Source organism: Phyllostomus hastatus, unplaced genomic scaffold (genome assembly GCF_019186645.2).
Source record: "Phyllostomus hastatus isolate PE091 unplaced genomic scaffold, TTU_PhHast_1.1 phas_contig_1048, whole genome shotgun sequence".
In the NCBI taxonomy this organism is placed as follows: Eukaryota; Metazoa; Chordata; class Mammalia; order Chiroptera; family Phyllostomidae; genus Phyllostomus; species Phyllostomus hastatus.
In genome coordinates this window covers 2,214,648-2,242,532 of record NW_025333513.1, presented here as the reverse complement: position 1 = coordinate 2,242,532, position 27,885 = coordinate 2,214,648, and the positions used below count along the sequence as shown (strand labels likewise).

Genomic DNA, 27,885 nt, shown 5'->3' with positions numbered 1-27,885 from the left:
CTGCCCCATACCAGGGGCTCTCAGTGCCCTGACCCAAGGTCCCCAGGTGGTGAGGAGCCCCCTCTGGAGGCGGCCCAGAGCTGATGCTGTGGGGCTCCAGGTGGGCCTGGTTTCGAGGGACAGGACCAGACAGAGAAGGCCCTAGCCCATGAAGCAGACAGGCCCCAGCAGCACCCCACCCCGCCTCGGGGGGGCTCCCAGGTCTGAGAAGGAGGCGTCCAGCACTGGCAGCTGCTCCAGCACAGGTGTCCGCACCTCCAGCACCGTCCGGCCTTGCTGTGTCTGCAGGAGGACACAGGAGAAAGGGGAGTGAGCCTGGGGGAGGGGCCACACCCATGGGTGCCCCGCCCTCAGGGCTGGTGGACCTCTCCTCTGAGCACCCTTAGCAGCTCTGCCCACAGCGTCACATGTTCAGACTGGCTGAATTTTCCTCCAGGGAGTCAGGCCGGGAGAGCCAGGAGGCTGTCTGTGCCCGTGTGTGTGGTGAGTGTGCACACACACTCATGACCCAGTGTGTGCGGCTTTGGGTTTGTCTTTGAGATTGCCTGCCTGTGGTGGGGTGTGAGTCTGTGTGACTGCTCAGGGGTGTGTGTGTGCACATGCGTTGGGGGGGGGGCGCTGCGTGATATTAGCCGGCATGATCCCACATGTATGTGGGGAGGTATGTGCAGGTTGGGGGGTCTGTGTCCCTGAGCCTCCATGGGGGTGCTGCCCCTCTGCCCCATCCATGAGCCTCTGCTGGGCTCCTGTGTAAACGTGTGTGCTCGGGTGACTGCTGCCTGCACACAGGTGAACCCCACTTCCATCCTCCCCACCCCCTCTCCCCCTTCTGAGCTCCCTCAGCCATACCTGACCAGGAAACTGGCCTCCTGCTCTCCCAGGTGCCCCTGCCCAGGGGTCTTCCTGCAGCCCAGCCTGGGACCCGCCCCTCCCAGGCTCTTCCTGCTTCCCACCTGACAGCCCTGTCTGAATTCCTTGACATAAGGGCTGGTGTCCGGGCTCAGCTCATCCTCATTGGCTCCCTTGAGCTTCAGCTGGCCTTCAGGGGCCACCCCAGAGCAGGGGTAGGAGACGTCCTGGTGGGCGGAGACGCTGAGCAGCCGCAGGAAGGTGAGCTGGACCACGCCTACCGGGGAGCCCTCTGAGTCCACGTAGGAGAACTGGCAGGAGAGGGGGCTGGGTCAGGCCGGCAGCGCAGCCAGAAGAGGGTGGTTGGGCCAGGGGCGTGAGCAGGGAACGGGTGGGAGGAAAGGGCGGGGGAGAAAAGAGGGCCCAGCAGGAGCCAGGAGTCTGGGGGTAAAGAGCAGGAGAGGGTGCGTCTTGGGTCGCCAAGGGAAGGAGATGTAGTGAACACTGGAGGGCTGGTGAGAAGGAAAGGCAGCAGCGGAGGAAAGGAGAAGGCCAGGGGGCGTGTCACACATAAACCCACAACCCACTCCCCCTGACAGGGAGGGGGCAGACCCAGGCCAGCTCTCACCTGTGTGACATCATCCCGCGGCAGCACACAGGTCTCCCCTCCCGCTGTGAAGTTGCAGAACACCCTGAAGGCGTCCCGAGCACAGCCCTGGTTGGGGTCAACCCAGTACTCTCCTGTGGGGTGAGGGGGAGGGGAGGTTCTGGGTCCTGAGCACTTGGACCCAAGATGCACTTTGCCCCACGGTTCCCACTCTCCCAGCTCTCCCCACAATGCCGCCACCTCCCAGTCCTGGGACTCAGGGCCCCTAACACAGCCCCCCACTTCAGTCTCCCTCATCACCTGTCCACCTGCCCCATCCATGACACCTGGACCCCAGCAGCACCCCCAGGCTTCTGATTGGATGTGTGGCTGTGGGTTTGCACACATGTCTGTGTGCACACACATGTATGCGGACATCGGGCTGGTGCACACTGGTGCTGAAACACTTCTGACCTGGCTGGTGAGTAGCTGCTGTTCCAGTCCCTCAACCCTCACCCCCACAACACCTTCCCCAAGATTCACACAACAGCCATTCTGCTGGTGCACGCCCGCCCTGCTGTGAATAGCTTTGCGTCCCCTGAGGCCTCACTGACCATCCGGGAGCTCTGGGCGGCAGAGCTTCAGATCCTGGCAGGTGCGAGCAGGGCTGTCCTGGGTCCCTGTGGGCCGCCTCATCTGCTCTATCTCCTCCCGCAGGGAGTCAAGTGAGCCAAAGATCTCCTCCAGCCCCCCAGGACTGCCCGCGGCCCCCCCAGTTCGTGCAGCCTCATCTTCCTGCATCAGGCGGCTCCCATCCACTGAGCGCCGAGTCTTCTTGGGCATCTGGATGGGCAGGGGCTGGATCACCTCACCCGGGGGTCCCTGGATGGAGGGACAAATGGAGAGGGTGAGGGTGGGCAGAGAAACACCAGGACAGAGAGGGACTGTCAAAGAAGCAGGCCATGACTCCCCACTCACCGGGTGTCCCGGAGGGCCCTGGATGCCCTTCTCTCCCTTGGGTCCGGCTGGGCCCTGCCAAAAGAGTAAATGAGGTCATGGAGGGGTCCAGGTCACAGAGAGGTCAATGTCACAGAAGGGCCAACTCAGTATCCAGGCAGGGAATGAAGGGCTGCACTGGGGGTGCATGTTTGCTCTGGAGAGACAGTTCCAAGTCCAGCCTGGGGAAGTCCAGCCTGGGGAAGGGGCAGAGGTCAAGGCTGGCTGGGGTTTACTCACTGTGGCTCCTTTGGCTCCCTTGGGGCCAGCAGGTCCCTGTGAAATGAAAAACAAGAAAGAGATGGTCGCCACAAAAAAAGGCTGTGGCACAGTGGAATGGAGAGGCAAAGTTTTGAGGCCACAGGACAGTGGGATTATCACAGGAGGGGCAGGCATGGGGACGTGGGGACATTCAGGGGACCCTGGAAGGAAGGAAACACTGCAGGTGTAAGAACATACAAGAGAAACTGAGGCCTACGCTTGATGGAATGGCAGTTGCCATGGAACCCACTGGGAAATTACAGAAGGAGGAGAGGTGAGGTTTTAGTGGAAGAACAGAGGGATACTCACAGTGAGGCCAGGGGGCCCTCCAGGACCAATGGGGCCAGAGGCTCCTGGGATACCCTAGGAAACGGAGGGCCTCCTTCAACTGAGTCCCCCTTCTCACTCCCTCCTGCATGCCACCCTGAGTCCCCACTCACAACCCCTCCCACCCCCAAGGGGAATCTCCACCCCCATCCCACCCAGACCTTCCGGGACCACACTCTTTACTCACCGTCTCTCCCTTCTGTCCAGTGGAGCCCTGAGGGCCAGGAAGTCCCCTATCACCCTTCTCTCCCTGCTCCCCAGGGGGCCCAATCAATCCGATGAGACCTGGGTGACCCTGGAGAAGAGGACAGGTGGTCAGGGGGATGCAGAGAGGAGACACACGGATGCTGGAGGAGACCGTGAGGGTCAGAGCCCAGAAGATAAGAGAGACGTGGGCACTGGGGCTGTGAACTGTCCTCACTGAGTAAGGACCCCGGAGACTTGGTGCTGGAGGCCTGGAGCAGGTCCCGCACGTCCCAGGAGGTAAGTATGAGGGTGAGGAGAGCAGCACCTGGTTACTTGTCTCTGTCACTCACCTTCTCTCCCTTGGCCCCAGCGTCACCACGGAGGCCAGGAAGCCCTGGAGGTCCCTGTGGGGAGACTGGAAGTTACTCTTTCCAGGGAGAGGTGAAACCAAGCTCTCCGCCCACCACCTCCCACTTCCTCCAGGGCTTCAGCTGATGCCCACTTGTCCCAAGGTGTCCCATCACCCCCACTCACCCCGCCCAATCCACAATCACTCACCACAGGACCTGGAGGCCCAGCCTGACCTGTGGCTCCAGGACGACCCTGCTGGCCCTACAGATTGGAGGAAATCCCAGAGGTCGGAAGGAGTGTCCCCTACCATGGGCTCCTCACCACCCCCACCCGGCCTCTCCCCTCCATGACTCACCACTGGGCCCGGGAGCCCCCTCAGACCATCGGGGCCAGGTTTTCCTGATGGGCCTGCAGGACCCACGGGGCCTGTCTTTCCCGGGGCACCCACAGCACCAGGATCCCCCTGAAACACATACAAGGAATGTGTCCTAAGGGGCAGAGGCAGGGAGTGCGCATGGGGGCAGGGAGTCCAAAGTAGACTGAGGCAGAAAGTAGGGCTGAAACCTCAGAAGCCCCGCGGGGCAGAAGCAAGTGTAGGGAACCACAGTCCCACAGGGGCTCAGCATGGGGGAGGTAGACAGAGGAATCTGAGGGGCAAAGGGGCGGGAAGATGAAGGGAACATTCCAGCATCCAGAGCAGCCTCTCCCTCACCTTGGCTCCCTTCTCTCCTTGCCGCCCCTCAGGACCAGGTGTGCCAGCAGGACCCTGCACGGGGGGTGGAGAAAGGAATAGTGGATGCGGGTGCAGAGGCCCATGCACAGGTGGTGAGAGCAGGGAGAGCTGGACTAGTCGTTAAAATACTTAGTAGTTCTAAGCATCTGGTGAGGAGCCACTTAGTGTCCCACCTCCTACCCCAGCAACTAAAGGGTGAACCCCTGGCCCAGCAGGGGCCCTTCCTCCAGGGCCTGTTCTGACGGGGAGACACACACCACCACCCCTGGCAAGCACTTGCCTACCAACCCGAGGAACAAATGTACCTAAACATGCACGGAGTACTTACAAACACATGTGCTCGGGCACCCCGCCACCCCAGGACAGCCCAGATGCCAGGCATCCCACCTGCTCTTGCCCATCCTCTGTCCACCCCACCCAAGGACTGCCCCTGAAGATCCCAGGTGTCCACCTCACTTACACGCTTTCCAGGTGGTCCAGGGGGTCCATTCTCCCCGGTGGGGCCAGGGGATCCCTAGGGAGGGTGAGTGAGTGTTTAGCCTCCAGCCAAGGGACCCATCAGGGGTGGGGCAAAGAGGAGCAATGGGTCTGAAGGCCTGGGCTCAGCGGTGGGGAGAGGGGTTCCCTGGTCACTCACAGGTTGCCCTGGCTCGCCGTCCTCTCCACGATCACCCTTTGCACCATCTTGGCCCTGCAGGGATGAAGGAAGGTCAGAGGGCCCCAACCTGGCTGGTACTACCAGAAAATTGCTGATTCTCCCATCCCTCCAGCTGCCCTGACATACCCCTGGCTTCCAACGGCCAGGCCCACCAGCTACACAGAGGCCCACTGCCACTGCCCCTTCCCCCCACTGGGTAAGACTCACTCGAGGGCCACCTTCTCCAGGAGGACCAGGGTCACCAGGAAAACCAACAGGACCCTAATGCAGAAGGAAAACAAAGGTCAGGCTCACAACCCCCAAGCCCACCCAGGGCCAACACAGGTCCCTGTGGGCACACGCCACACTCCCTCTCTGCCAGCAGTGCCCAGCCGCACCACCACTCCTGCACCCCGCCCCCATGCCTACATGCCTTCTAACACGTTCGGGTATTAGCTCGAGGCTGTCTCTCGTGTTTTCTCTCTCTGGATCGTAGACTGTATAGCCTCCCCAGAAGACCCTATTCCCAGAGTCTGCCCCCCAGGTACCCCTCATTCTTGGTCTCCCCACACTCCAAGACCCTTGCACACTCATTCCCAGGTCTCCCATTCACAAGACTCTCCTCTGAGCCCCTCCCCCCATACTCACAGGGTTCCCTTTGGGGCCATCGTCCCCGGTGGGGCCTTTAGGCCCTGGTGGTCCCGCCTCTCCCGGCTGCCCTGACTCTCCTTTCTCCCCACGCTCCCCACGTGGGCCCTGGAGAACGAGTAGAGGATAGAGATGGTCCCGAGGGGGTCTTGAAGATCAACGATGCAGCCCCTGCTTCCAAGACACCTTCAGCCTCCCCCAGTCCCCTCAGCGACAGTAGGATGCACACAGAAAGGCAAGCCCATGGCAGGTCCCCTGCCCTCTCTTCCCTTGGTGGAGAGGGTGGCAGGGCCCACTCAGACTCAGGGACCAGGTCCCAGAGCGAGTGGCTGGGGCACAGACTCCCGGGCAGTGGAGAAGGGCCAGCTCCACGAGGTCATGGCAAAAGTAGGGTGGCATTAAGGGGTGAAAGGGATTGGGGAGGGGTGCCTCAAAGCCATCACTCACCTTGACACCCGGCTCCCCCTGGACCCCGGGAGATCCTGACTCTCCTGGCTCCCCCTGTAAGGAGATTGGGGTCAAAATCCTCCTTCCCCCCAAAAATATCCTGATATTACCTATGCCTCATTCTCTTTTGATCCCCAACCAAAACTGACAGAAGTCCAACCCCACACCCTCCTGAGACCAGGCCATTCAACCCCTTCCTAGTTACCTTCTCTCCAGGGGGACCCAGGTTCCCAACACCTCCTGGGGGACCTTGTGGACCCTGGAAGAGGAACAGAAATAGGGATCATAGTTCAGGAGAGGAGGTACCATTCCAGAGGCAGGGCCTGGATGAGGGCCCCCAAGGTCACAGCAGTGAGACAACAGGAGGCCTTCCCAGAGGCCAGTGGCTGCTAGTGGCATCTGAGGTGAGACTAGAAATAGGACTTACTAGAAGCAAAGGACTGGCCACATTGATCTAAAGGGACAAGGGACTGAGAGGACTCACATCAGCTCCATTGGGTCCAGCTGGGCCTCGTGGTCCTGGGGGGCCAGGTGGTCCCTGGGGAGAAACAGATAAGGCAAGGAAGTGAGGGACACAGCACTGGGTGCACATGAATTGTGGGAGGTTGGGCCAAGCAGAGATCCTGAGCAGGGAGGAGGGGCAGCCAGGCCTGGGGGCATGGGGGGGGGCAGTAGCAGTGGAGTGCTGGGGTGGGCTGAATGGGTGGGGAGTGACTACAAGGAGGGGCTGGGGCCAGTTAGGCTCACACACCATCAGTGGGTTCACACTCACCATAGGGCCCACGTCTCCTGTTTCTCCCTTCTCTCCAGAGGGGCCTGGCAAACCCTGTGCAGGTGGTATACGCGGCACAGCCCCAGGTGAGCAACCCACCCTAGGCCCCCAGTTCCCTCTGTGGGGTCCCACGTGCCTGCCCTCGTTCCTCACTCCCACCTCCCCTTTCCTTATCAGAATGAGGCTGGCAGGGTCTGAAGCAGACACACATCATCAGCTCCTGACCCCAACTCGCAGCCCATCTCCACCCCGCAACTCACCTGTAGGCCAATGGGTCCTGGGGGCCCATTGAATCCTCTTGTTCCCTCATCACCTTTGGCTCCAAAGTGTCCCTGGGGTCCCCGGGGTCCGGGCTCCCCATCTGCTCCCTAAGGTAGGGGGAGGGCAGGGATGAGGACACAGAGGTGGTCACAGTCAGATGTTCTCCATCCACAAACCCCATACAGAGCTGGGTGGCAGGCCCAGAGCCCCCTCCTCCCATCCCCAACCCCAGCGGCGGAGGGGACTGCTGGGGCCACTGGTGGAGTGGGCCAGGCATCAGTCACTCACCGCTGCTCCAGGCTGCCCCACGGGACCGATGGGTCCAGGGGGTCCAGGAGGGCCCTAGGGGAGAAAAAAGAGTCAGAGACACCAAGACAGGGAGGAAGACCAAGTGGGAATGAGGTTGAAGGCTAGGGGTCAAAGGTCATAAACACTTACATGTTCACCTTTGTTCCCTTTAATGCCCTTCTGTCCAGGGTCTCCCACCTCACCCTGGGAGAAGACAAATGAGTCTTCAGAGAAAGGAGGCGGGGTTGAGTGGGGACAGTAATGAGACAGGGATGGGGGCCACACCCAGATCTGCAGTCTCATCTGGAAAGGATCTGGGTCCAGGGGCTGTGGGTTCCCTCACCTTGTCTCCATCCTCTCCTGCCACACCCGGGGGGCCAGCAGGACCAGGAAGCCCCACGGGACCCTGCACCCCATCTCGGCCAGTAGGACCAATGGGGCCCTTCTCACCCTGTGGGAAGTAAAGAGAAGAGTCATGACCTGAAGACAACCCTAACCCTCAAACACCCCCACAGGAAACCCTCTGCAACCCCGGAGCTCACAGACCCCTCCCGGGCCCCAACACTCACCGGGACACCTTTCTCTCCTGCTGCTCCAGGGGGACCCTGAGGTCCTGGGCGCCCTGGGGGGCCAATGGGTCCTCCAGATCCTGCTGTGCCTCGTTCCCCAGGGGATCCCTAAGGGAGAAAATGGAGTCAGACCCCCAAGGAAGAGACCACCGCCTACCCACACCAGAGGACCCCTGACCACGGTTCCCAGAACAGCCCAGCATCAGATGCACAATGGCTGGCCCTACAGTCCCTGCGCCCAGACAAGGCTGGCCTAGATCCAGATGCCGCTCTGCACTCTTCACTCCCTTCTCTGGCTCCTCCCCACCGCCCCCAGGGACCCCAGACTCACTGCGGGGCCAGGGGGGCCAGCCGGACCTTCACTTCCCTTCAGACCAGGTCCGCCCTATGAGCCAGAGATTTGGGGCAACAGCTGTGAGACAGGAAGGGGGGGCATCATAGGAACAGGGGTCCAGGAGATATGCAGGGTTAGGGGAGGGGGACAGGCTCAGAGAGATGGGAGTAGGGTGACTCTGAGGGGCACCAGGACTTGCAGTGACTTCTTATAGGCAGTCTGCTAGCGTCACACTCACAGCAGTGCCCGGGAGGCCTCTCTCTCCTGGGAAGCCCCTCAGCCCGGCGGGACCATCTTTCCCTGGGGTCCCAGGAGGACCAGGGTCACCCTAAAAGGAAAGGAAGGGTGGTAAGCCACAGCCACACTCCCAAATCATGCAGAGAGATCTCTGACCCCCCTCAAATCCCCAACCCTAGTCCCCAAGTTCCCTCTGCCCAGCCCCTTACTGACCTTTGTTCCTTCTTTTCCAGCTGTTCCCGTCAGTCCTTGCTCTCCAGGGGGTCCTGGGGGACCTGGATGACCTCTCTCCCCCATGGGCCCGGTTTCTCCTGCAGCTCCCTGGGAAAGAGTCAGAGAGACTCCAGTCTCAGACCCTTCACCCCACTATGTACCCAAAGCGGCCACCCTGGCATCCCTAAAATGCCCCTCTAGAACCCCTTTATCCCTGCCCCAAAGCTTCTGGGAAATTCCTGGGGGCTCTCCTGAGCCACCTCATGTCCTCATTGGGGAACTGCCATTCTCTGAGCTGAGAAAATGAGAACTGACCCAGGAAACAGGCTGAAGTTGGGCATCAGAGCTCCAGACCCCATCCCCGCCACTGACCGCAACCCCGCCTTTACCCCAGCCTGGGGTCCAGGGCAGGGCCTTGTGATGGGGAAAGGGGAGGAGAAGGCAGGTAGACTAACTCCAGAGGGCAGACGTACCTGAGGTCCCACCACCCCTGGGGGGCCAGGGGGGCCGGTCTTCCCTTGGAATCCCTGAGAGAGGAAGAGAGGCGAGAGCAGTGAGGACAGTCAGGTATGGACACCAGGGGGTGGAGCCCCAGTGCCCGGAGGAAGGGCGGGGTCACTATCACGTCCTTGGCCATGGGTCTGAGTGGTGAACACCATGATGCTCTCCACTCTTCCAGGAGAGCCTCCCTGGCCTGGTGGGCCTTCCAGATAGCCCTGGAGTGTGAGGGTCGGAGGGGGCCAGGGCATCACTTACCACTTCTCCTCTCTGGCCTGGGTGCCCTGGCAGCCCGTCCTTCCCAGGGGGGCCCTGGAAGGGGTTCAGGTGTCAGGTGAATTTTAGGTGGGGAAGGGAATTGGAAAGAAGGACTCAGAGAACCAAGGTAGGCCAGAGATCAGAGGTCAGCTTACCGGAGGTCCCTTGGGACCAGGAAATCCGTTGGGGCCCTGAGGCCCTGGAAGACCCTAGAGACAGAGCTGGGTTGAGCAGGGCAAATGGAATCGGATGCCACACATGGGACACAGCTTCCTCCCTGAGGTAAGAGGGAGCTGCTCCAGTCAGGCTCCCTGGGGAGCACGGGGACAGGGACAGTCCAGTCATACTCACCCTTTCTCCAGGGGGCCCGTGGGGGCCATCACCACCCGATGTTCCCTGCCAGAAAGCAGAGTCAGAGGAGCTGCTTCCCAGCTCCCCCCAGGTCAGAGGAGCTGCAGGGGAGCTGGGCTAAGGGACAGACTGCCCACGGGGCCCTTTCAAGGCCACTAACCTTAGCTCCAGACTTTCCAGTGGCTCCTCGGGGTCCCCGCTGACCCCGTGGACCCTGGAAGAGGAGAGAGGAGTGTTAGAGAAACCAACACACCCCTTTGGATCTTGAGCCTCAGGTGTCTCTCCCTGCTGCACTCACCGTGGGGCCCCGCTCTCCCCGAGGCCCTGGTTTCCCCGACAGGCCCTGGTGGGAAGGAAGCAGAGACGACGTCACCCAGTGCTGGGCTCCCCATGGAGCAGCCCTTCCCTCTGCACCCTTCCTTCCACCAGCTTACCCGGGCCCCCTTCTCTCCTCCGGCTCCAGGAAAACCAGGGAATCCTAGGGACCCCTGGTGAAAATGGAGAAGAAAAAAAATTGAACAGTCAGAAAAGGGAAGGGCCTAGGAAGGGCCAAAGGGAGTCAGAAGAGGTGGTAGAGGCCTGGTGTGGGAGACCTGGGCTCTGGCCATCAAACCCCTGCTGCTCGCTGGGCCTCTGTGCCCTCCTCTAGAGACCGGGTGGCTAAATCCTCTCTACAACCCCACCGCTTTGTCGGCCTGCATTTCCTGCAATTAGGTGTCAGGGAAGGGAGAAGGATGAGGGGTACAAATGGGGCATCATGTCACCTTGGGGCCTTGGCGTCCAGGATAGCCAGGCAGACCAGGAACACCCAGCTTGCCCTGTGGAGGGACAGCGAGCAATTAGGAGCACAAGGAGCCACGATACCAGTCCGTCCCTGGAAAACCCAACCCTAAGAGACAGGAGCCAGCCCCCACCCAGCAACATGCCCCACCAGACCTCCAGCCATTCAGCTCCCACCTCATGGGCTGCCTGGCTTTTGTAAGCTCTCCTCCCCAAGAGTGAATTTTCCCCAAGTCCAGTGCTGGGATCTTGTCTCCCCTGTGTCTGGGGACTAAAGTCTGTCGCTCCAGCAAGTCCCTGGGGGCTGTGATCTAGTCCCTGCCTACCTGTTGTCCTCGGCTCCACCTTCCTCAGTCCCACCTTCCTCAGCACACGTGCCTGTCCCTTGCAGGCCTCCACACAGCTGGGGACCGCCTCTGCCCTCTGCTCATGCTCTGCACCGCCCCAGCTCCCTGAGCATGCACCCCTGCCTCCTGCTGCTGCAGGCCCATCCTGCCCAGGCAGCGGTGGAGCGGAGGTTGGGAGCAGGGATTCTGCCACCTGGCTGCCTGGGCTCATACCCTGGCTCTGCCCCTCCCTGACTATGTGACTAACAAACATCTTAACCTCCCAGTGCCTCTGCGAAGCGGGACTGTGATAGTGCCTACAGCCCGGGGTGGATATGACAAGTTAGCACGGTGCCGGCATACAGTAAGTGTTCCTTGGGAGTTAGCTCTGAAGATCCAGAGCCCACCAGCTCTTGACTCCCTCCCTCCCTTCTCAGAACTCCTGCTGCTGTGAGTCTGGACACAGACACACACGCAGTCTGCCTTGCACCTACAGTTACCCTGTGACAGCCTCTATGCCCTGTTCCCACCAATCTGTTGTAAACTCTGCAGGACAGGGACTTTCCCTTGACTTCTTATCCATTGCCCCTCAACCCATCAGTGTTCAGGAGGTGCCACATAAAGAGAGGAGCATAATTAATGCATGGTCATATCTAATTGGCTCACTGACTCCAGCTGCTGGCAACCCCATGCCCACCCTGATCCCAGTGGCCAGGCCCTCATTCCCTCCATGTCCCTAGAACACACAGACACAGATTCCCTCATCCCCTGTCACCTTCTCGCCCATGAGCCCAAGGGGCCCAGGGTCTCCAGTGGGCCCAGTACGTCCCTTCGGCCCCTCAGGACCATCCTCTCCTCTAGAACCAGGGACTCCAACTTCACCCTGAGTGAGAGGGTCGGAGAGGTGGGTGTCAGGGACCAGGGGTGGGGGCTGGGCCTCAAGGGGAGAGGCGGGCCCCAGTAAGGCCAAGCAGGGTTGGCAGGGGTCCCAGAAGCTTTTGCAGGGCAGGGAGCCGCACGGGGCAGGAGACCACTGTGACCACAGGGGTTGTTGTACTGCCGGGATCGGGCCCTGAAGAGTGCAGAGCACCAGGGATGGGGACTCCAGGTACCAATGGAACCGGCTGGGTGGTCCGAAGTGGAGGATCATTAGGACTTAGGGTTGGGGGGCAGTGTAGAGGTTTCTACTCACCCTGTCACCTTTCACACCCATGTCACCTTTGAACCCGGGAAAGCCATCGTCACCCTGAAAAAATTGGGAATGAGAAGGCACCCTAGATGATACAGGGTCAGGAGGTTAAAATAGAGGATTTGGAGAACATGGGTAGATGGGTAGATTCCAGGGGCTGAAGGGCAGCATGGGGTGGGCAAGAGGGATGGAGGCAAGGAAGCGACAGATAAAGAGGTTGGTGGGGGCGGGATGGAGGTGTTGGAAAGTTAGGGCACCATGCTCACCTTTTCACCCTTATGACCCTTCAGACCCCGAATTCCATCCACACCCTAAAGTTAGACAGGAAGACAGAGACAGAAATCAGGGACGGAGGTTAGGTTCAAACGACCGAGCTCTGAAGACCCCAACTGGCTCCCCCAAACACAGTCCTGTTTCTCCCAGTCTGGTGGTCTGTACCTTGACACCTCGAGGTCCAGGGTATCCTAGAGGACCCTGAGGTCCGGATGGACCCTGGAGAAAGAGAGAGAGGTATCTCTAAAGGGGTCATAGGGTGGGGCCTCAGGGGTTTAGAAAAATGGAAGTGACACTGGAGAAAAGTATCAGAGCCCAGCGAATGAGGAGACAAATCCCAAGGACTCTGAGAGTGCAGAGTCTGGGTGGAAACCCCTTCGGGGGATGGAAGAGGGCAGGGAAGATCTCACCTGGTTTCCTTTGGTTCCAGGGGGACCTTCCTTCCCAGGGTGACCCTGGGGGTAGGAAAGAAAAATGTGACCATTAGCCTCTGTCACATTCCCTGTACCCCTCTCCATGCTTCTTCAGCCCCAATTCTCCTGCGACCTGATGAAGCTGACTGACCTCAGGAAGGCACCCTCAGCGACCTCCCACTGCAAGGGGCACATGGTATGAATAGTCGCTGAAGGTCCTTGGAGGTCATTCAGTGGGGTGGAGGAGAAAAGGGCATTTGGAATAAGTGGGGGCCCACTCACCGGGGATCCATCTGAGCCAGGCATGCCAGGGAGCCCTGGTTTACCTCTAGGACCCTGCAGCAAGATGAGGATGTTCAAGGTCACCAGAAGGGTCAGGTCTGAACATGGCTAAAGTCCCAGCCAGACATTTAAGGCCTTCTTGACAGCCCCCCACCAGCCCATATGCTGTTCCCCACATTACTCAGTCACTCACCTTCTCTCCATGGGGGCCAACGGCACCCTGAGGCCCAGGGAGACCCTGTACATGGGGAGAGAGAAGTCACAGGGGCCCCACAGGAGTGGGCGCTCTCTCTTCCAGCTGGCATCCCCCATTCAAGGCATGAACAGTGAAGACCTGAGACCCTTAATTTCTTGTCCCCACCCAGGTCTGACCCACGGTGGAAGCCCAGGGGAAGTCACCAACGCTAGAGAAGGGGTGGACAGGACTCCTCACCTGGGTCCCAGGAGTGCCCTGTTGTCCAGGGGGTCCTGGCTCTCCTTGTGGTCCCTAGAAACAGGCAACCAGGCATGGGTCAGAATGAGATGGTGACAAACTTAGGGTGCAGCTGAGTCACAGCAGGAATAGCCAGAGGGCGAGAACCACAGCAGGCAGGGCGGCAGGGTGGCAGGGCGGCAGGGTGGCAGGGCAGCAGGGTGGTGGCAAAAAGGGAACAAAACCTTGGCAGGGAACTTGGGGGCTAAGGGTCAGGTGGAGTCTCCTGCCCATCACTTACCAAGCTCCCTTTGGGACCATGGGGACCATCCATGCCTCGGACTCCCTGAAACACGAGACGGGTATCAGCAGGCTGGAAGGCAGCCCAACCCTGGAGACCTGTGGTTTCTGAGAGGCCTGGCCTTTCCAGAGGGTGGGACAGGCAGAGCCGCATCTGTCAGTCCTCCAGTTCGTCCCAGACCCAAGCAAACACACCCAGCCCAGATCCACAGGGCGTGGGTCTGTGGGGTTTATTTGTTTTTTCTTGAGGATTTTTTTTTTTTTTGCTATGTTCAGAGCCTTCCGTGTCCTGTACCAAAAGGCCCTGAAAGGGCACCTGGGGGTGGAGGCGGAAGTGGGGCTGCATGGGGGCTAGTGAGGTGGAACTGGAAGGGAGGCAGGGGCAGTCACTTACCGGTGGTCCAGGAATACCAGGTGGGCCTTTAGGGCCAAGGAGACCCCGAGGTCCCTGCGCTCAGGTGAGGGGAAGATATGGCATGCATGGGTGAGAGAAAAAGTGTCCCTTTCGTATCCATGGCCATCCTCTGGCATCCCCAGAACCTTCCCTGTCCCCACCATTCCTCTGCCTCCCCCACTTCCCCCCGCAACCTGACCCCCTGAACACTCACCGACTCTCCAGGCAACCCCCGAGGCCCAATCTCCCCATCATCTCCCTGGAGGAGGAGGACATGGTGAAGTGGCCTCACCTTCCAGCCCTCTCCCATACTGAGCCCCTGCCCTGGCCACAACACTTACCCGCTCTCCATCCTCGCCAGGGGGCCCAAGAAGGCCCTGGACACCAGTATCACCCTGGAAAATGGACAGACAGGTAAGAGGGGCCTCAGAATTCCCAACATAGCAGACACTGACCTTCTCCAATTAGCCACCAATTTCAGCCACTGCGCTCCTGCTGGGACCCTCAGCCTCCCTCCCTTGCCTTGAGATTCCTACCCCCTAATATACTCACCCTATGTCCCTTCTCCCCAGGAAGCCCTGGGAGTCCATCAAAGCCTCGGTCACCCTAAGGGAAAAGAGGGTAGCCCATGTGAAGTCCCAGTCCCTTTCCCACCCCACCCCACCCCTCCCTACTGTGTCCTGCAAGGGGAGGTGCCACTTCATAAAGGAACCTGGGGAACTCAGTTATCCTCAGAAAACTAATGAGCTCAGATGGAGCTGTGAGCTAAGCGTCAGAGAGGGGCCCAGTCTGTCACCTTTACTCCAGGTTCTCCCGGCATCCCTCGAGCTCCATCAGCACCTGCTCGGCCCTGCAGATGCAAGGGAGGTGTCAGAGCAAGCAGGGGACAGTCCCCCACACTCTGTGCCCCATCTCCCACCCACACCCATCTCACACTCAGTCACTTACCCTTCGCCCAGCCTTGCCAGGAGGGCCTGTGAGGCCCTGAGGTCCTCTGGGACCCTAGGGAGGGAAAGTCAGGGCCAGGGTCAATGGGCATCAGAGGGGGGAGGGGTGCTCAGTTGGGGATCAAACATGTGGGGGTGTCACCTGAGGTCCTAGATCTCCAGATTCTCCTTTCAGACCAGGGCTCCCAGGTTGTCCCTGTGAGAGAGAAGAAAGGTTGGCTATCCTGAAGGACACACCCAACAGTGACCTCAAACCCCCCCAAAAGAAGAAAAATAACTTTCGATGTGTTTCCTTTCCCGAACTATCCATACCCCAACACACAAATAAAGACTCTCCTACCCCACCCTCTACTCACTTACCAAGGGTCCAGGGCGACCTGTGTATCCCATGGGTCCAGGGGGTCCACGGAGTGCCAGCTAGAGGAGCAGGGGACACAGCATTGCTGAGAAGAGGCGCTTGGAGACCTCCCAACCCCAGTACTCCCTCCAAATTCGCCCTTCCACTCCTAACCCTTGTTTCACTGTCCTATGTGTTCCCCAACCTTTCTCTCAGCCCAAAACCAACCAACCTTCCCCTGCCTTACATTCCCTCCAACCTACCCTTCCAGCCCTTCCTAGAGTCTTGCCTTTCCTCCCATACACCTCCCTCCACCAAGATGCTCTCAGCCCTACTCACCCGTGCCTGCTGCAGAATCGCCTGGGCCTGAGCCTCCTGGGCAGCCACCACAGGGCCCTTGTCACCCCCACCACTGCCAAACCGGAACTGATGGGCAGGGAGACAAGACCCAGGTTCTCTTTCCGGAAATCCTGTGACCTTCCCAGCCAGAGGTGTCATCCAGCATTCCTGCCCCAACTCCCAGGCTCAGGGACACCCACTGTCCCCTCCTCCTGCATCTTCCACAGGGTGTTTCAGATGACCACTTAGAGGTTTTCAGAAACTCAGCTCCTGTCCTCTTCCCCCAGTCTCTACCCTCTTCCCCCCAAAAAGACTCTCCTTTGGTTCTAGACCCCTGAAATATATAATTTTCTGCTCAGTTCTAGATGATCCAAGTTTGATTCTAGAAGATCCATGTTGGGTTCTAGCTCATCTAATGAGGCCCTGCTTCTTCCAACCCAATGATCAATCGCTTTTGGTTAATGGTCTTTAGATACTCCCCAGCTTTCCCTGACCTTTGTTTCTTGATGGTACAATACAATCCCCCTGCCCTCCCCATCAGCCGGTTCCAAAGCTCAGAAGACAACTCACTGGAAGCATGAGGGATGTGCCGGGAGGGCCAGGGGCCCCATCTGATCCAGGGAGCCCTGCTCGGCCAGGGGGGCCCTGGAGTAGGGAGAGAATGAGGAGGATAGGTGACAGATAGGGGGATATTAGAGTCCGAGCATCATTTGGAAGCCCCCCCACCAATAGGATAAATGCAGACTTCTCTAGATCTTTCCTGAACCCCAGGATTAGCCCCCCAAGGTTCATGGGCAGCCAGAGGGAGACACACATGTAACCCCCAACCCTATGGAGAAAAATGAGGGGAAAACTACTGTCCTCCTCCCCAACCAGTCCGCCCTCCTTTGTGAGCACTGTGGAGCACACCAGTCCCTTGTTCAATGATCAGCCAGCTAATGAGAAACTACTAAGCATGGTGCCCCACTGGGTATTAGTGGCTTCTCTGCAGGCCTCTCTCCCTACCCCTCACCAATACAGGACACTCTCTTACCCTCTCGCCAGGGTCACCAACTGGGCCTGGGTTGCCCTGGATGCCAGGGGGACCAGTCAACCCCTAAGGAACAAAAGAGGAGGGGGCCAGGTGTGGACATTCAGAGAGAAGATGGGTACGTGGCTGGGGAGTGGTCTTTACAGAAGAGATCTGTGGGTCTGGGGGCTTCGGTTGGAAGAACGCTCTGGAGTTCTGAGAAGGAGGCCTGGGCTTATGTGGGGAAGACACAAATGAGTGTATAGAAGGATTTCTGAGAAAAGAATAGAGACTTGTGGGTTACTTACCGCAGGGCCTTCTGGGCCGGGTGGCCCCTCAACTAGCATACCCTGCGGAGTCAAAGTTTAAAAGTCAGAGGCTACAGGACTAGCACCCCTAATTTCTTACCTTCTTCCCACTGTCCTCAGCTCAATGACCAGAGTGACTTACAGGTTCCAGCACTGCAGGTTCCCCCTTCTCTCCCTTTAGCCCCCGAGGTCCACGGGCAGCCTGAGGGAGACACACACGTAACCCCCAGTGAGGCCTGAGAGCACCCATGAACCTGGGGCTTCTCCCATCCCAACCCCCACCTTCATTTTCAGGTCTTCTTGAGACCTTGACCCTAACCCAAAATCCCCTCCCCCAAGACTCTTCACAGACCTCCAGGCCTGCGAAGGAGAACGCAGGGCTCCCCACACCCCAATTCCCAGCCCCACTTCAGCAAAAACAACCTCCTCATCTCCCTGAGAACCTCCTTCAGGAAGATCCTCACAACCTTCAAGGGAACCCAAACCCCCCAACCTTCCAAAAGCCTCTTCTGGAGGACCCTCCTTATCCCCCAAACCTCTCTGACCCCAGGAATCCTTAGAACCTTAAGAAATCATTGACTTCCTCATCCTAACTCCAACCCACCAAATTAGAATTTCTCCAAGATTATGGGCAGATAGGTATTAGGGTTTGGGGGAAGAGCACGAACTCATATGAGAATCTAATGTAGCCTACAGAGTCTTGAGAAAAGAAAAAATGTATGCTCTTATGCACAGATTTTTTTCTTCTTAGAATTTTAAGGAGTTCACAAGTTTAAAATTCCCTGGAGGTTAAACATCCATACTCTAAGTAAATTTGGAGGGCAGTCCCCACTGATATCCTAAACTCAGACCCCATAGCTGGTTTTTGAAAAAAATACAGCTCTTGGGCTAAGTTGCTCAAGCCTCTGAGCAGATCCCCTCAAGTCTCCACCGTTCCTCTCCCAGCAAGGACACTACACCCTCCCTCTGGCCCTTATTTGTACTCCAAGCCCACCAACTGCCTCCCTTCCACACTTCCACTCAGATGCCCACCCCCAACTCTGGGGCCAGGACCAAGATGAGGGCAGGAAGAATGGAGGATATTAACCACCACCACCCAACTCTTCCAGCAAAGATCTCCAGAATGCCCCTTCCACCTCCATCCTGACCAAACAGTAATGATCAATTTCCAAACTCTCCCACATCACAGATCAACTTCAAATTTCCAGAAAGCAGCATTAAAAAGAAGGCAATAGAGGGTAAAGGGTGGCAATATTAGAGAAGGCTGGTATGGCATGAGGCAGCAGGTAGAGAAGGTAGCTCTAGCTGCAAGGCAGGCAAAAGATGAAGCAAGTAGACAGGGAACATCCCAACCAACAGATAGTGGTTGAAGACATGGGAAACAACTGAGGGAAACAGAATGAAGGGACAAACACTTGGAAGCAAGAATGATGCCAGGGCCAAGAAAAAATAAACATGGCCAAGATGGTCAGAAAATGAACTGGACAAACAGGAAATAGGTGGACAAACGAGAAGTAGCCAAGAGCCTTGGCTGGTGTGGCTCAGTGGATTGAGTACTGGTCTGTGAACCAAATGGTCGCTTCCTAGTTGGGGCACATTCCTGGGTTGCAAGCCAGGACCTCACTTGAGGGTGTGCAAGAGGCAACCACACATTGATGTTTCTCTCCCTCTTGTTAAAAATAATAATAATAAGCCGCCAAGAAAAGAAAATCTAGGAAGCAGACTTTCAACAACCACCTAACTACAATAACCAAGAGGAAGAAGACATTCACAAAGCAGACAGAAAGTGACTCCTGGATAGGGGTTGATGACAATGAAAGACAATTCTCCCAGAAAACACAAACATGAAATCAAGTACACACAGGAAATGACCACGATAAATGTCCAGGGCCACATGAAAACTTTATGATTGGATGACCTGAGACACACAGAAAGTAACTCGTTATCAAATGACATTGTCACAGACAACATGACAAACTAGTCAAAGTACAAATAAGGCCCCTTTCAGTCTAATATGGGACAGTCACCAAGATGGATGGCATGACTGGAGAAGACAGGAAGGGACAGACGGGCAGTGGCCCATAGGTTAGAAAGTGTGACACAGGAAACAAGATCATTTGGCAGCAACATGGATAAAACTGTTTTGACCAAGAAGAAATGATGGAGACAGACTGAAAATGGACAGAAGGTAAGGGCTTATTGACCAAAACCTTTATGAAATTCATCTTGATTGAGACAGGAAGTGGCCAAAAAAGACAGGAAGTTGCCATAAGACTTTTTAAAAATCCCATTGCCCAGAGCAGAAGAATCCATAAAGAGTCACAGGGTAAGACGTTTGGCAGGGGAAGGCAGGAAGTTATACATTCAAGCAACAGATACACCTTATGTAGACAGAAAATGGCAAACCACCAATGTGAAGTAGCTCACAGCCAACAGACAATAATTAAAAACAACAGGAAGCAATTCTTGCAGCTCCCACTGGAGGTCAAGAACAGAAGAGGAGCTCCTTTCACTTACGGCTCCTGAGTGGGCTGTCTCTGCAGAGAGGGCAGGGCCGAGCTCCGTCTCCTCACGATAATCGTCCCCATAGCCATAGGTGTAATCGTAGGGCCCTGCTGGGGGGTCTGTGCCACCCTCCCCATATTCCTCTGTCAGGAACCTGTTGGCTGTGGAGGGGACCTGGAGATCTGTCTGCTCCTTCCCGGGGATGGGGAGGGAGAGGGGTAGACAGGGGCATTAGGGCTGAAAGGAGTTTTCCCTGGACCCCAGGTGTGAAAACTTCTAGCCCAAAGGATTATGAAGGTAATTGGTACTGGAGTTTTTCTCCCAAGAAGAGCAAGGGGAGAAGTTGTACAGAAAGGTGATAGCCATCAAGACCCTAAATCAGGAGGGATGTCCAGAAAATGGGCTTGGTAGGAAGAAATGGTGAATAACAAGAAGGGTGGCCAGAGGGCTGGACTCAGTGTGGACAGTCCATGGACATGACAGACAATGGAGTTTAGGGGATGACCAAAGAAATGGGTGGAAAGAAGGGAAGAAGAGAACAAAGGATAGCACTGGACAGAAAATGGCTCTTAGGAACAGAAATATGACACAGGAAGTAAAACTATTTGACAGCAATGTGGAGAAGAAGCTACTCCGAAATCAAAGAACAATGGAAGGAGACATAGACACTAAAGAAAAATGGTTCTGAGAGAAACAAGCAGACACATTGGTCTGGAATGACCAGGAGACAGAAGACCATGAATGAGTATGACAAAGAGCCCTCTGGCCAGAGGAGGGGCTGATTCATCAAGATGGCATGGGGCCTGAGGGGTGGGTCACAGCCACCCACTGCCCCCAGCTGGGATGAATGTGGGGGATGGAATTACCTCCTCAGGGGGTGGCAAGGGGCTTGACTCCAGGACTCCTTCCTCTTCACCTGGGGTGGGGTACTAATCCCAAGGAGGAGGGGGAGGAGAATAGCATGGGGGTGGGATGGAAAGGGACAAAGAGAGGTTAGCGAGAAGGGCAGCAAAGCAACCAAAGCAGCACCATGTCCCCCTCCCCGAGGGTAGTGTCTGCTTGTGCTGAGGGTGGGGGGAATCTCAGATCTTACAGCCCCTTTGGAGGGGGACAGTTTAGGGAGAGTGACTCTGTGATCACAGAGGTTTGGAAGCAGAGATCTGGATGCCCTGGCTCTACCCGCCAGTAACCACTGCCTCTGGTCCTGAGGGGGCCCCGACAGTGGGGAGGGCTGTCTGCCGAGCTGGGTGTTGGGAGTGGGGAGGCTGGCCCCATGTTGGCCCAGAACCTCCAATTCAAGGGGGTCTCCAGCCTGGTGAGGGGGATGCTTGCCAGGCTGCTGACCTCTTGGCAGGTGGGATAGACTTTTGGCGTGGGGTGTGGCACCACCTGGGGGAAGGGGGACCCCTATGGTTGGGGCTCCCAGGCCTCTGCAGCAGAGAGACATAGGAGGGGGCAGTGAGGAAACTCCCATTATCTAAATACATGGCGTCTTTCCTCACACTTGGTGTCATAGATATCTGCACAGGGTGGTGGGAGAAATAAAAGAAAGGAAGAGGTCTCTCAAGTTTACCTGGTAATCAGGGGTCGTCCTCGCAGTCATCACATCGTAATAGAGGGGCTCGTAGTCATAGTGGAGAGACTCAGTGGGCTGGGGGTAGGGAAGGGGCAGCGGGATAGGTAGGAAGGGGGGGTCAGGGGAGGGTAGAATGAGGGAGGTGAGATGGTTCGGGATTGGGGAACAGGATAGGCATGAAGTTGAGAAACAGAGTTGGAGATGAAAAGAGAGGTTGGGGGACAGGAGAGAGATGGGGAGAGGCAGGAAAAGGGGGATGGATCCCGCATGTAGGACAGAAGCAGACACAATTAAGAGATTGGCACTCTGATCTGAGACCAATGACCCCAGGTCAAATCTGTCACCCTAACCTTCGGAGCTCTACCAGATCCAGAGTCTCCCCACCCTTCTCCCCACACTGCCCCTTATCCTGCGCCTCCGTGTACAGGGGCCAGATATGGCCCCACCTCCACCTTCCAGAGACTCTTTCAGGATTCCCTCTATCTTCTACTCCTTCCCCATTTCTCCTCCTAGGTCTCGCCATTTCAACTTCTTTCTCCCTGTCTCTATCTCTCCCCTAGTCTGCTCTCCTATCCTCTGTCCTAAAGTCTCAGCCCCTCACCCTCTCTCCTAATCTCTTAATTCAATGAAGGAATGGGAAACCCAAGGACATAGTTCCAGGAAGACTGGCAGAGAAGGAGACACGAGGAGGGGACACAGTTCCCAGCCACAAATTCTTCATAATGATTCTTTTTATTTTGAAATGAAAATAAAAAGGTTGATGAATGAGGACTGGGGGGTGAGTGATGGGAATAGGGAGGTATGGCTGGGGAAGGGCATTAGGGAGGGGAGAACAGGAGGCCCAAAATAGGATGGGGTGCTCTGGACATTGGAGGAATTCTCTTGGGGTGATGTTGGAGTGTCTTCCCTCCCTGGGGTGTGCTTTAGTTTGGGGTCCACCTAGCTCCCTCACCTGTCTCTGGGGCTCCTGGTTTTGGGGCCTATGAAGTCTTGATGGTTGCTGCTTTGGAGATCTCTGGGCTCTGTAAGAGTGTTGTTTCTGAGGTCTCTCCTTCCAGTTCCCCTCACACTCCAGCTCCTTCTGTTCACAGGATCCATAGGCAGCTTGCACCCCCGGAACAATGACAAGCTCCTGGACATCACCCTGCAAACATGAGGAAGGAACGCCAATGGAGGGAGGCAGAGAGGGCTTCAGAGAGAGACAAAGGGTATAGTTTGGGACAGAGGGTAGGAGGCCAATCCTAGGCATAACTATATAACGGGAGAAGGTCATCGTCAACCCTCCATGTGCACAGCCCTTTTCAGTCCCCATTGGACCTTCGCAACAACTGGGGAAGTCAGTAGTGCAAGGATCTTTATGCCCACTGTTCAGATACATTCCATTCAGAAAAGTTCACAGGAAAGGACTGGCCCAAGGTCACTAACAGTGGTAGAATAAGGACTAGAATTCATACTGTCCAACTCTAAATGCAATACCCTTTGCCTACCCCCTGCCCCTGGGGTAATGCTTGATTGAGCCTCTTCACAGGGACTCCTGGAGACAGTGGCCTAGCCTTAGTTGTTCTGACCTCCTACTGGCAGTAATGACGAGAATTCCCAGGACCTCTAGAAATGGGGGAAGGGGAAGCCACTTCAGAATTCCAATGGCTTTTATTTGTGCCCATATGTGATGCTTAACAAACCCTGCCTTGCATTGTAGTTTAGGGTATTGCCTCATCTCCAGAACAGTATGGGGAGCTCCTTGGAATGATAGAAACCTTATATTATTCTTCTGTTTTCCCTTTGGAGTTAAGTAAGCAGATACTCAGAAAATGTTAACTTGTTGGGTGGGTGGGTGGATGAGTGAGTGAATGAGGGTCCAAATGCATGACTTAATGGGAAGTGTGATGAATGGTGAAGTGAATGAATGAATGAATTGGTGGGTAGATAAATGGGAGGTACAGAGCAGGTGGAAATAGTGGGTAGGTAGATGGGTGGAAGTGAATAGATAGATGAATGAATGGTTGGATAGAGAGTGGGTAGGTGAGGAAATGGGTGTGTGAGTGGTGGATGAATGGCTGTATGCATCCTTATACACATGGGTAGATGGAGTGAGTAGGTGGATGAGTGAATGAATGGATGGATGGGTTAAAGAGAATAGATGAGTAGAAGGACAGATTGATACATAAGTGGTTTGGAGGAAGAAATGGCTGAGCAGGGGAAGAATGGTCATATGGATAGATACAAACCTGAATGCTTGAGTGGTGGGTGAGTATGTAACTGGATGGAAGGGTAAATGGAGGGGTGAGTGGGTGAATGGATGAGTGAGGAGACAAAGAGATTGGCTGAATGGATGGACGAATGGGCAAAATGATAAAGACTGAATAACAGAATAAGTGGCTGTGGACAGTCCTGCCATATAAGTGACCACCATGTAAGTGGACACCTAGTTCCCATCAGAGAAAATTAGCCCTGGGGATAGGAAATTGGAATATACATTCATGAGAGGAAAAATGAGGGTTAGAGTATAGGAAGATGGCATGTTAGGGCCACAAGAGGAACAGATATAAGATAGGGGGCAAGAAATAACTCTATTCTCTGATTGCTCTGGTTACCTCAAAGACTTCTTCATCCAGGATACGGGCACCAAAGATGATCACTCCACGCGTGTCCAACACTGGACGAGCACTTCGGGGGAGGGGCCGGGTGACTCGCTTCTTACAGTCAACAATGAGGGTGACAGACTGGCCCTTCACAGCCACACCCACACGGTGCCACCTGGTCATGGCGGGAGAGGTTCAAGTGACTGACTGAAGGAAGAAAGTCAACAGAGCTGGGAAGCAGTTGATGAAAGGGGTAAGGCCAATACTAGTAATAGTAGTAACCACAGTAGCTATCATTCACTGAGTGCTTACAATGTACCAGGCACCAGGAAATACGTTTCTCTTTTGATTCTCATGATTCTATTAACCCTATTTTACAAACACAGAAATAGGAGTTCAACAAGCTAAGTAACTTGCACAAAGTACAGGCTAGTACTACAATGCAAGGATTTAAACTCCAAAGCCCAAACTCTAAGCTACAAGTGACTGAAGTTAGAGCAGTGGTAGGTGAGGTATGGCCTAAATGGTAGGCAGGGTTTCCTAGTTTAGGGAGTGGGGGTTCTGGGGCACTGCCGGTCAGACACACCGGAGGAGCACACTAACTTACTTGCCATCTGCTAGGTTGAGGCCTCTGAAGACTGGCTGAGCTGGATGTCGAGGTCGGCCAGTCTGATCCTCATACAGGAAGCGGACATGTCGGCCAAGCTCCAGGCCCAGCTGCCGGATGCCCTGGGCACTATAAAGGGTCAGGAGGGGAGCCTGGAGGCCAGGGCGAGTCCGGACAACAGTCAACAGGGAGAAATCTTTGGGAAAACCTCCTGGGACCCAAAAGAGACACACACAGGTGACACGAAAAGCAAGGAGAACCATAAACTCATTCCCTTCAGGTTTCTGATCTCAAATCGCACCCATGACCTAACCCAGCTCTCCCTACTCCACCACATCACCCACCTGGGAAGAGCTGGCGAGTGGGTGCGCTGAGCTGAGCAGGTCGGGACACTCGGTAGGCCACATCAGCTGGGCAGATGCCTCTTGTCTTGCGGACACCATCAGGCAGGGAAGGAAACCTCAGGGCCCGGAGCACATCCACAGAGGGTGTACCTGGGGGAGTCCATGAGGGTCAGGGGATGGGGCATACCCTCAGGAGGGCCTAGAGAGGGGGGCATTTGCAGTCTAGAACTCAGCTTCCTGGGGTTCGTGCTCCCTGGAAGGCAAAGGTTGCCTTTCCTTTCCTTGCTCTGTAACGAATGGGCAACCAGTCACAGGTATTCATGCTCACTCTTGCCCCTCTCCCTCCCAGCACCCTGTCATGCTTACTCTCTCCCTACCTCTGTCTTACAGCCTATGAATCTCTCTATTCTTTTCAAAAATATATTTTTTTATTTATTTTAGAGAGAGAAGGGAGGAAGAAAGGGCAAGAAACATCAATATGAGAGAGAAATATCTGCTACCACCTTTCGTTAGTGTCCCTGGGGATGGAACCAGAAATCTAGGCACATGCCCCAATCTGGAATGAAACCAGGGACCCTCTGGTTCACAGGAGGACGCCCAGCCCACCCAGCCCACCCAGCCACACTGGTTGGCCAGAGCTCTCTATTTTCTCTTAATATCTCTCTCCACTCTCCACCCATCTCTTCTTTCTCTCACTGTCTCTCTTCCTCTCATTGTCTCCATATCTGTTAGTCTTTTTCTCCCTGCCTCTTCTTTTTCCATTTCCCTCACACTCTGCCCACCTTTCTCTTTCCTTGTCTTTCTCCCACCTTCCAACTCCCTTTCTGTCTTTCTTGGTTGCTGGGTCTCTGGCATCTGTCCCACGTCTCCAGCACAAACAACATCTGGGCAATCGATTATCCTGGGCACCAGAGGTGCAGAGGGGCCCAGGGGGAGCAGAGAGATACCTCTACCGGGAGGGGGCTTCAAACTGCTGCAGTTCCCAAGTTTGCAGAGGTGGGGATAATTCTGACCATAAAGAGGAAGGAGATACAAGAAAGAGCCACCCAGGAGCCTGTGCCCCTACCTTGGGAGAAGGGTGGAGGGGCAGGGTAGGGGGAGAGCCTGAAGCTGCCACGTGGAGCCAGAGCAAGTCCAAGGCCCCGAGCCACACATCTGTGGATCCCATCAGAGTCCTTGCCCAAAACCTGGGCAAGTTCCCCATGCCTGAAATTTCAACCTTGCCCCACCACCACTACCGTTCAGCATCCACAGTTTCAAGACCCAGGCCACCAGCCCTATCTACCTAGAATGTGTTTTCCTAGGGCTCAAACTCCCAGCGAGACAAAGGTCACCTCTCCATTTCTTGCTCCCTGCTATATACACTCCTCACACTGTCAGCTCCACACTGGAAAAAGTCCAAAGAAAGTTCCTGCAAAACTTTCACAGAAGCATGGGGCAGGGCAGGGGCCAGAGCTATCAGGAGAGCAGAGCTGGGTAGGGTGGGTAAGGTGTGGGCGGGGTGGGGAGAGCAGGCAGAGAAAAGGCCCTTTGAGTCCAGGAGCCAGGAAACCACAGCCTTGCCCCCTCCATCCCACCCCCGCCCTAGCCTGGCCCCCCGAGTGTGGCAGCTCCACAAACACAACACACAAGGGCTGCTTTGAGAGACAGATGGTATGTGAGACAGAGACACAGAGACTCACAGAGACCCCAGGCTAAAGAGACCTCAGAGGCACCCACCCTCCACCAACCCCCGGGAAAGTACAGTTCCATCCTATACATGACCCACCCACAGGCTACCCACCTGTCTTCCCACCGAAGGCCACACATGTGCCCCACTGTCCCTGGCCTCAATTTGCCCCGCAGGCTCCCCACTGGCAGCCCCATCATCCCACTACCACTACTATTCTACCACTGAGCCCCAAAATGCCTCATTCATTACTCTTTTGAATTCTGCGTTAACCCATTTCCTATAGAGCCCCACCTCTAACAACTCAGTTCCAAAATAAGAGGCAGTCACCTCGGCCATCTCCCTGCCTCCATGCTACAGGGTCCCTTTTCCCCTAAGAAAGACTCCTAGAGTCTAGACGTTGCACACTTGTCCCTGAGACTCCCACTGCTCACAACTTGGAAGTTCTTCCTTCTGTAATCTAATCTGAATCCTTTATGTTGCTATTCTGACCATTTTCTCTCCAAAGCAGAAAAGCAATGAATAGTCAAGTTATATGCAAATCAGTTTCCAGGGTTTTCAGGAGGGGCGGGGCGGGGGTGGGCTTGCTCCAGCCTGCCTAGGACCCAGGTGTTCTCAGCTCTCTCCCCTCTGACATCAAAGCCCCTTTCCTAGGAGCCAGGGATTCTGGACCCTGGGAAAAAGAAGGAAAAGATTGGAATTGTGAACACCAGGGTCCCAGGAGAGCCCCCATTGGCCAGAGGAGGCGGAGTGGGGCAGGAATGCAAAGACTTGGCTCCCACCTCAGACACCTGATCCCGGCCTGTCCAGCGGCCGTCCTGTTGGCAGCCAGCCCCAGTATTCCCCAGAGCCAGCCGCGTGGCAGCATCGAGGGCACAGGGAGGGGGAAGGGGTTCCTGTCTGGGAAGCCAATGGAACAAGTAGTTCAGGCATCCCTTCTTTCTCTATTTACTAGACTGTGCTCTGATCCACAGATGCTCCCCTTCAGCCCCAAGATACAGACAGAAAGCCGGAAGACATACACACACTCCTCACCCATCTGCATTGACATCTACCCTTTCACCCCATTACCGGCTGGACCACACCCGCCCTGGCCATCTTCTGCTCTCCCCACGACCCCAGCATCCAGCCCCACTCACGGCTCTCTAAGGTGAGACTGCCCTTTAGCCTTAGCTGCCCTCCCCCAGTCAATTCGAGGAGGGAGATTCCTACCCTGGCTCCAAGGGACCCAGTGTCCTGTCCTCTACCCTGGACCTTTGATCCCCTTGTTGGACTCAGAAGCTCCGCCCCAGGCATCAGCTGCCCCCTGCCCGGAGTACTCAGAGCCCTAGACTGACTCCAAGGACTCAGGCGTAGGGACTCCTCTTACCTGCCCAGGCTGGGGCCCAGCTTAGCCCCAGCACCAGAGGTACAAGCAGGAGGAGGCGATGGCAGCGGCTGAACCGCTGCATGGCTGATGACCAGGACACCGGGTCCCAGGGACCCAAGGGC

General features: G+C 56.3%; 1 protein-coding gene across 1 annotated transcript; it reads right to left on the bottom strand.

Moving 5' to 3' along the window:
• Positions 1-27,882, bottom strand: COL11A2 (collagen type XI alpha 2 chain). The gene is made up of 66 exons (XM_045834960.1): positions 27,764-27,882; positions 24,726-24,875; positions 24,382-24,592; positions 23,787-23,949; positions 22,145-22,336; positions 21,190-21,267; positions 20,483-20,545; positions 19,629-19,808; positions 17,254-17,313; positions 17,112-17,153; positions 16,828-16,890; positions 16,365-16,439; positions 15,795-15,881; positions 15,479-15,535; positions 15,261-15,314; positions 15,120-15,173; positions 14,968-15,021; positions 14,724-14,777; positions 14,513-14,566; positions 14,386-14,430; positions 14,172-14,225; positions 13,779-13,823; positions 13,499-13,552; positions 13,259-13,303; positions 13,066-13,119; positions 12,781-12,825; positions 12,536-12,589; positions 12,364-12,408; positions 12,101-12,154; positions 11,684-11,791; positions 10,567-10,620; positions 10,237-10,290; positions 10,101-10,145; positions 9,963-10,016; positions 9,803-9,847; positions 9,607-9,660; positions 9,452-9,505; positions 9,169-9,222; positions 8,696-8,803; positions 8,484-8,573; positions 8,243-8,296; positions 7,912-8,019; positions 7,686-7,793; positions 7,493-7,546; positions 7,343-7,396; positions 7,054-7,161; positions 6,794-6,847; positions 6,506-6,559; positions 6,227-6,280; positions 6,022-6,075; positions 5,575-5,682; positions 5,155-5,208; positions 4,927-4,980; positions 4,750-4,803; positions 4,269-4,322; positions 3,912-4,019; positions 3,764-3,817; positions 3,556-3,609; positions 3,207-3,314; positions 3,002-3,055; positions 2,672-2,707; positions 2,414-2,467; positions 2,050-2,317; positions 1,478-1,590; positions 954-1,160; positions 1-282 (listed from the first exon to the last, which is right to left on the bottom strand). Exons 1-66 carry the CDS (start codon positions 27,843-27,845, stop codon positions 142-144), a joined length of 5,211 nt encoding a protein of 1,736 aa, XP_045690916.1. The 5' UTR covers positions 27,846-27,882; the 3' UTR covers positions 1-141.
• Positions 27,883-27,885: the final 3 nt, after the last annotated feature.

Excerpts from the sequence above, each read along its gene's own strand:
- COL11A2 (XM_045834960.1), bottom strand. The coding sequence starts at position 27,845 with ATGCAGCGGTTCAGCCGCTGCCATCGCCTCCTCCTGCTTGTACCTCTG. Across the intron at positions 16,891-17,111 it reads CCGGCCCAGAAGGCCCTGCG|GGGTTGACTGGTCCCCCTGG; the intron begins GTAAGTAACCCA and ends TTTGTTCCTTAG. Across the intron at positions 9,848-9,962 it reads CTGGAAAGTCTGGAGCTAAG|GGAACATCGGGTGGTGATGG; the intron begins GTTAGTGGCCTT and ends GCTTTCTGGCAG.